General features: G+C 35.1%; 1 protein-coding gene across 1 annotated transcript in view; it reads right to left on the bottom strand.

Annotated features, from left to right (window-relative positions):
* The window catches only part of EFCAB13 (EF-hand calcium binding domain 13), a 125,240-nt gene that overhangs the window by 30,028 nt on the left and 87,497 nt on the right, over positions 1 to 7,715 (bottom strand). The window contains exons 18-19 of the mRNA XM_025362903.1: positions 7,320 to 7,391; positions 2,323 to 2,367 (exon numbers count right to left, since the gene is read on the bottom strand). Coding sequence (XP_025218688.1) covers positions 2,323 to 2,367; positions 7,320 to 7,391 — 117 coding nt within the window. The remainder of the gene's footprint in view (positions 1 to 2,322; positions 2,368 to 7,319; positions 7,392 to 7,715) is intronic.

The following is a 7,715-nucleotide window of genomic DNA, read 5'->3' as shown; positions in this document are numbered from 1 at the left end:
CTTGAGCAGGCAGTCTGTCCCTTCTCAGATCTCAACCTCCGTGTTGGGAGATCCACTGCTCTCTTCAAAGCTGTCAGACAGACTCGTTTGCATCTGCAGAGGTTTCTGCTGCTTTTTTGTTGTTGTTGTTGTTGTTGTGTAGCTGTGCCCTGTCCCCAGGGGTGGAGTCTACAGAGACAGGCAGGTTTCCTTGAGCTCCCTAGTTTTTCATCTGTACCATTTCTCAATCCTTTTTTCCCTCAACCCCCAAATGAAGTTGTCTATGTTTCCATATGCTGAACATTGTTGCATATCACCAGGAGAGCTATGCCTTCATGGAGATCACTTGGAAAGAACATCACAATATCATCTGAGACCTACATTCATTCTACTAACAGTTATTTTACAACTTCTAAGATCAACAATAAAATATTCAGTCAGTCCCTCGTATCAAAGAGTTTCAAGTAAATTCCTTGATGAAGGAGACTAAATCTGTCATATCTATAAACAAAATTATAATATATCATATAGTAAGTGATATGAGAAAAATACACAAAATTATGGAAGCACTGAGAAGGTTTACCTAACCTAGATTTAATAAGTGCTGAACTCTGGGAAGGAAGTCTTAGGGCATGAGAAATGACATTTGAGCTGAATTTGGGGGGGAATTGTCAGTTTGTCTGTCAGGGAATGTATCCAAAGGAAACAGTATATGCAAATAAATGCAAAAACAAATAGAGCCAATTTAAATTATGCTAAGTAGTATGACTACAGAATAAATACAAACACAGAAGTGATAAAGGGTGCGTCTGAAGAGATAAGAAGACAGATCTACTCAGTCATTCGTTCAATAAATATTCATGATTATGAGTTAATAACAAAAGATTTGGAACAACAGCATAGTAAATATTACGTAAGTATCAGGAGTTAATATCAATTATCTTTAAGAGTTTAATAAGAGCCAGGACTGTGCTAGGTCCTGGAGATACGATGGTAAGCAAAGTGGAGACATATTCTTTGGCCCAATGATACCAGGCAAGTGGGAGGAAGAGATATCAATCAAATAATCAAAAACAAAAATGGATATTTATAATATGAAATAAGTGCTATGAAATGGACAGAATTTAATAAGAGCATATAACAAAGGAAACAAAAAGATCTGACCTATACTGACCACTGATGATAGGCTTTTCTATAATTGACTCATGGAGTCAAAAGAGATTATTCTCCAGGTTTAAGACTTAATGTTGTTTTCCCTTTTTGGTTTCGGACTTACTTGGGACCAATTATCCCTTTCTTCTCACTCATTTCTCCCTCCTGGAGTGGATATGTCTATCCTATGCCTGTGTTTTGGAAGCATGCAACTTGCTAATTTCACAGGCTTACAGCTGGAGGAGAATTTGCCTCAAGATGAATTGTGCCTTGAGTCTCACCCATCTGACAAAGATGAGACTCTGGAATTTGGACTTTTGAGTTGACACAGAAACAAGTTAAGACTTTTGGGGCTACCAAGATGGAATGAATGTATTTTGCACATGAAAAGGGCATGAATTTTGAGGGCCAGGGGTGGAATGCTATGGCTTGATTGTGTCCCCCAAAGTTTATGTGCCGAAAACTTAATCCCCAATGCAACAGTGTTGACAAGTCGGGCCTAATAAGAGGTGATTAAGTCACAAAGGCTCTGCCCTCATGAATAGATTAATATCAGTGATTCAGTTACTGCAAGAATGGGCTTATTATAAAAGTAAGTTCAGTCTCCTCTTGCTCTCTTGCTCTCTCAAACTTTCTTGCCCTTCTGCCTTCTGCCATAGTATGACACAGCAATAAGGCCCTCACTAGATGTGGGCCTCTTGACCTTGGATTTCCCAGCCTCTAGAATTGTAAGAAATGAATCTTTCTCTCTCTCTCAATCTCTTTTTTTTTTTTTTTTTTACAAATTATCCAGTCTGTGGTATTCTGTTACAGCAACACAAAACGGATTACAACAGTAGGCAAAGAGGATCAGGGAAGAATATTCCAGGGAATAGAATATGCAAAAGTCTTGTGGTGGGAGGAAAGGGGAGTATCTAAGGAACTAAAGTAAAGTCAATTTAGTTGAAGTACAGAAAGCAAGGATAATGGTACAAAATAACACTAGAAAGATAGGGCATGGAGGATTTTAATTTTTATCCTAATAACAACAGGAAATGTTAAAAGAGTTATAAATAGGGGGAGGTAACATGCTTGTGGAAAAATCTGGCTGAAGTGGGCAGGAAAGATTAGAAATACATTGATACTTGGCAATTATTCTATAAAATACCTCTTATTATTGAAAATGTTCTCATATACAAAGTTCTTACTCACCGTTTACCTTTGGTAATTTTAGATTTGAAGCCTCTTTCCTAAAATCTGCAAATTTAGAAAGAGACATTACACAATGAGGAATGGCATCCTGATCTTACCCTGTTTGAAAGGAAACCAATGGATAGATTGAACACTTCTTTTCCCACTAACATTTATCATTGATAACCATTCCCTTCTTCTCAAAAGTTGTTCCCTGGCTCCCAAAATATCCATTCTCTCCTCATTCTTTGCTTACTTCTTAGGCTCCTTCATGGTTATCTTCCACCAACTCCTTAAATGTGGCAGTTTCTAATGTTACAGATGCTTCCTTTCTCCCTAAGGGGACAAGTTAATCCCCTGCCCATCTATTCAATAAAATCCTTAATTATTAGTCTAAATTGTCCTTCTTGATCTCTTACCTACCTATCTACTATCTAGTCCTAGAATTTTTCCTAAGAACAAGTTATAGTTATACCCATTCACTCTACATACTTCCCACACAGATGCAAGTTGGTATAAAGATCTGAGGAACAAACGATAGAAATAAAATCTGTCCATTTGCATAGAAGGACTCTATTGTATTAAAGAACAGTTTAGAATGACTCACAACTAGCCCAGGTATTACCTTGAAACAAACAGAGGTTAGAATACACATAAATTATATTTGCCTTAATTTGTGTTTTTATTTGTTTTAAGCAGGATAAACAAAACAACTAACCTATAAAAAGTACTTTTAAAATAGTAGGTTTGGGCAATTTTACATGATAGCTCCCAAGATTTCTGAACTATTAATATTTTTGGCCAGATAATTATTGGGGGGACAAGGGTATTATCCTGTAAATTATAGGATGTTTAGCAGCAACCCTTGCCTCTATTCACTAGATGCCAATAGTCCTCTCACATCAGTTGTGATAACCAACACTGTCTCTAGATATTGCCAAATATTCCCTGGTGTGAAGAGGGGGGCAATGGGGGATTTGATTATACTTTTTATTTTGTATTTATTTATTTATTTATTTGAGATGGAGTCTTGCTCTGTTGCCCAGACTGAAGTGCAGGGACGCTATCTTGCCTCACTACAACCTCAGCCTCCCGGGTTCAAGCATTCTTGTGCCTCATCCTCCCAAGTAGCTGTAACTACAGGCACGGGCCACCATGCCAGGCTAATTTTTGTATTTTTTTAGTAGAGACAGGATTTCACCATGTTGGTCAGATTGCTCTCAAACTCCTGACCTCAGGTGATCTGCCCGCCTCGGCCTCCCAAAGTGCTAGGATTATAGGTATGAGCCACTGCCCCCAGCCTGATTACATTTTTTAGCTGAAGCTAAATTTAAAGGCAGGAAATGGCTTTCTAAATATGGGGTAAAATCCATCTCAGTACATTCAAGCTGAGGGTATATAGATGGATCAGGTAAATCTTTGTAAATAAAGTAAACAACAACTCAACACTTACAATTGGCTATAGAAATAAACATTAGTTTTTCAACAATACCTTGTACTTTTCAAAGGGCCTTTCATCCAAAAACAGAAAGCTACAAAACCATTAAGACTTCTCTAAAACACATGAAAGGAAAAGGATTAACTTTGAAACAAAATTATTCTTCAAAGCCATGCAACAAATATATAAATACTCTGAGACCAATTTTACAACCCAGGTCATCAGATCACCCAGGAATTTGATACTGTAATGACTAAATCTCTGTGGGCACATATAACGTATAGACCTGAATATGGTCTACAGTAAAGTGTCCAACAAGTTTATGTTGTGATTTAGGGACCAAGTATTAAGACTTAAATAATACTTGGTAAAATAGTTTGAAATCCTTGGATAAAAATTTAGAAGAACAGTAATACCAAACATTTGGACTAGAAAGCCCATGGCTGACCTCCCTAAATTAAAAAACAACAACAACAAACAAAAAAACAACTAAAAACTAAATAAAATTCAGAAGAAATTTTTTATACAAGCTGCTGGTTATCTGTCAAATCAACTCACCTTCAACAGAGGAGTCATCCATTACTTCTTGAAGTATGTCATCAGTAAAAGAAAGCCTATCAGTGTTTTCAAGTACATCTGGATTTTTGTCTTTGTCAAACTGACAATTTTCTTTCATGGAGTCCAATGTATTGATAGTCTCATTCAATGCTACAAACAGAGAATATATATACAACATGTAATTCAGTCCATGGATCTAAATCTTTTGAGCATAACAATAAAATTGATGGCCTCTTTGAGATCTACACTGTCAAATAAGGCAGTCACCAGCCACATGTGGCCATTTAAATATTTAGAGTGGTCCATCCTCTACTCTTATAATTTTCTATAACCCTACTTCAATAGTTTTCTCCACTCCAATAGCTTTCTATTTGTAGCTCTAACAGCTAAAAATAATCCTTTTCTTTATTCTTAAAATTGATTTGTTAAATGTCTGGGTTTGAGGTGAGCTATTCTGCTACAGACAAAAGTATGCTAAAGTTTCCCTAGTTATTCTGTTGATAAGTGCACCATTTCAGTAAAGTCCCCCTATTCCTCATAACTCCACCTAAATGCCAATTTTTCTCTTTCCTTCCCTGCATCCCTTGTTTCTGTCAGCTAACTTCACCCATTTTAGAGAATCCTCATAGCCTCTTAAGTTTAGCACAGTAACAAACATTTGGACTAAGAAGACCATGGCTGACCTCCCTTGATTTAAAAAATGTTAACAGTTCACATTTCCAAAGTATATTTCTAAAAAGGCATCTCTCAGGATTTTGTTCTATGATATAGTCAATTGTCATTGGTAAGAAGTTTCAAAAACAGGTCAGTGAAGAACAGTTGAAGGGATATTTGAGTCCAGAGAGAAGATTCATTTAGTGGGAAGGAAAGAGAATATGTGAGTTATTTTGACATTTCTGGAAGGCAATAAATGGGAGGAAGAGTCCAAATGTTAAATATGGTTCCAGGAAATTTCCACCAAATATGTGGAATAATTTTCTAGTTCTATAGCTGTCAAAAATTATAGAATGAGCTACTTCAAAAAGTCATAAGGACTTCCAAGAGTGAAATGAGTGAATGTACGTTACCTGGCCTATCCCTGCAACCAACTAATTTTGATTTTGATTTTTAAATAGTAAATACAAAAGTTGAGGGAATTCTGTCTCTAATAAACTAGGGAACTATCAAACCCTCTATTACAGTCCTCATTCTCTGACAAAAATAAAATACAACTAGATATAAACAACAAATTTAAGGCAACAATGACATTTAAATTGCTTTGAAATTTGGCCGGGTGTGGTGGCTCATGCCTATAATCCCAGCACTTTGGGAGGTCAGGAGTTTGAGACTAGCCTGACCAACATGGTGAAACACCGTCTCTACTAAAAATACAAAAATTAGCCAGGCACGGTGGTGTGCACCTGTAATCCCATTTACTCAGGAGGCTGAGGCAGGAGAATCCCTTGAAACCGGGAGGTGGAGGTTGCAGTGAGCCAAGATTGCGTCACTGCATTCCAGCCAAGGAGACAGAATGAGACTCCATCTCAATAAATAAATTAAATAAATTGCCTTGAAATTTAAAGTTTCCTCCTAAATAACTCTTAGATCAAGGATAAAATCAAAATGTAACTGGAAATATTTATAAAATAACTATAATAATAGCCTAACAAGTCAAAGACTGTTAGATACACCAAAGTTTCACTAAAATGAAAATCGACTGCCTTAAACATGTTTATTACCCAGTAAGAAAAAAAAATAAAGTAAATAAATAATTTAAATAAGAAATTAGAAAAACTATTAAATGAGCATAAGGGAACAATATAAAGGACTTACTAAAGATAAAGCCAGAAATTAATTTTTAAACTATAAATAGAAACACTAAAGATAAACCCAAGAGCTAGTACTTTAAAAATAGAGATAATAGAACATTCAGTAGCAAACAAAGAAGAAAGTTATATATATACATATATATATTTAAGAATGAGAAAATAACCATATATACAAAAAAATGAGAAGAATTAGAAGTGCACAGGGCTGTCCTAATAGTCTAAGCCATTTTAAATCTCAATAAAATTTAAAATTTCCTAGAAGAATCAAATTACCAAACTGACAAAATGAAACAAAAGATGGCAAAAAGTAATCCACCAAAAACAAAGCCAAAAAATCAAAAATAAACTAGAAAAAAACCTGAAATGGGTAAGACAAAGTATTAATGCTCCTATCAGAATTTTTAATAAATAATACCCGCTGTTGATAAAGGTGTGAATTTCCACAAACCTTTAGGAGGGTAATTAGGCAGTAGCTTGTTAACATTTTACATCTAAAAATACTTTGGCCCAGCAACTCCACTTCTAAGGAATTTGCCCTACAGAAAAATTGGTGTGTAACGTGCACAAAGATATATGTACAAGGATACTCACCAAATGTTTGTAATAGTAAAAAATAGCAATAACCCAAATATTTATTAAAAGTATTGTGGACAAAATTATAGTTCATTCCTCTAATAGAACATTATGCAGTCTTTTAAAAGAATGAGGTAGCTTTACATAATATAGTGGAACACAGAATTATATCTAAGATATACTGTCATATATTGCATTCAAGTTGTGCAATATTATGGACAGATGTAAAGAAGAAAGCCTAAAAGGATATTTATGAAACCTTCACATGGATATTTCTGGAGGGTAACATTAATGTTACAAGAGACTTGCACTTTATACTTCTTACATTCCTGGTCATTTGAGATTTTTACAACATTAAAAAGAACCATTCATTCATATATAACGGTGTCTTATTTTAACTATTGGAAAAGATCATAATCTTGTTATTTGTCCAATCTCCAATCACAAATGTACAATTCTTAAATTTCAAAATAAAATGCAGGAAGTTCCCCATAACTGAAAGTGTTCAAGTACACATGAAGCAAACATTTGGCATAGATACTATAAAGAAGATTTAAACACCAAATTTAGTGTTTTACTAGATGAACTTTGAATAAGTTCTGTATCGTTGCCTTCTAACAGTTTTACCATAAAGCTCTTACCAATATAATTGGAAAATTTCTGGGTGTCCCTCAAAGCCCTCATACAGTCTTTAATGTTCACCATGTTATCTTCTGCAAGGAAAAGAGAGAGATGACAAACAAGAACCCCTGGACAAAGTAATGCTTAAAGGCTAGTATCAAAATCAGCATATGGCTTATATATTTCTTGAACATTTTATTTACAAGGTACTTCTAGATTCAATTTCATACATTAAGCCTCACAATAACCCTACAATGTTGTAGGTATACTAGTTCTGATTCTACCTATAATGGGAACTGAAGTACAAACAAAGCCCCAGTAACTCTGACCAGTAATTCCATCAAAGGTGGCAAAGCTAGAATTTCTATTCACAGAACTTGAATTTCTAAGATGTTCTTCATTCACTAAATCAAGAT

The sequence above is a fragment of the Theropithecus gelada genome, chromosome 16 (assembly GCF_003255815.1).
Source record: "Theropithecus gelada isolate Dixy chromosome 16, Tgel_1.0, whole genome shotgun sequence".
Taxonomy (NCBI): Eukaryota; Metazoa; Chordata; class Mammalia; order Primates; family Cercopithecidae; genus Theropithecus; species Theropithecus gelada.
Note: the sequence above shows the minus strand (reverse complement) of the source record. Positions and strands in the feature narration are given on the sequence as shown.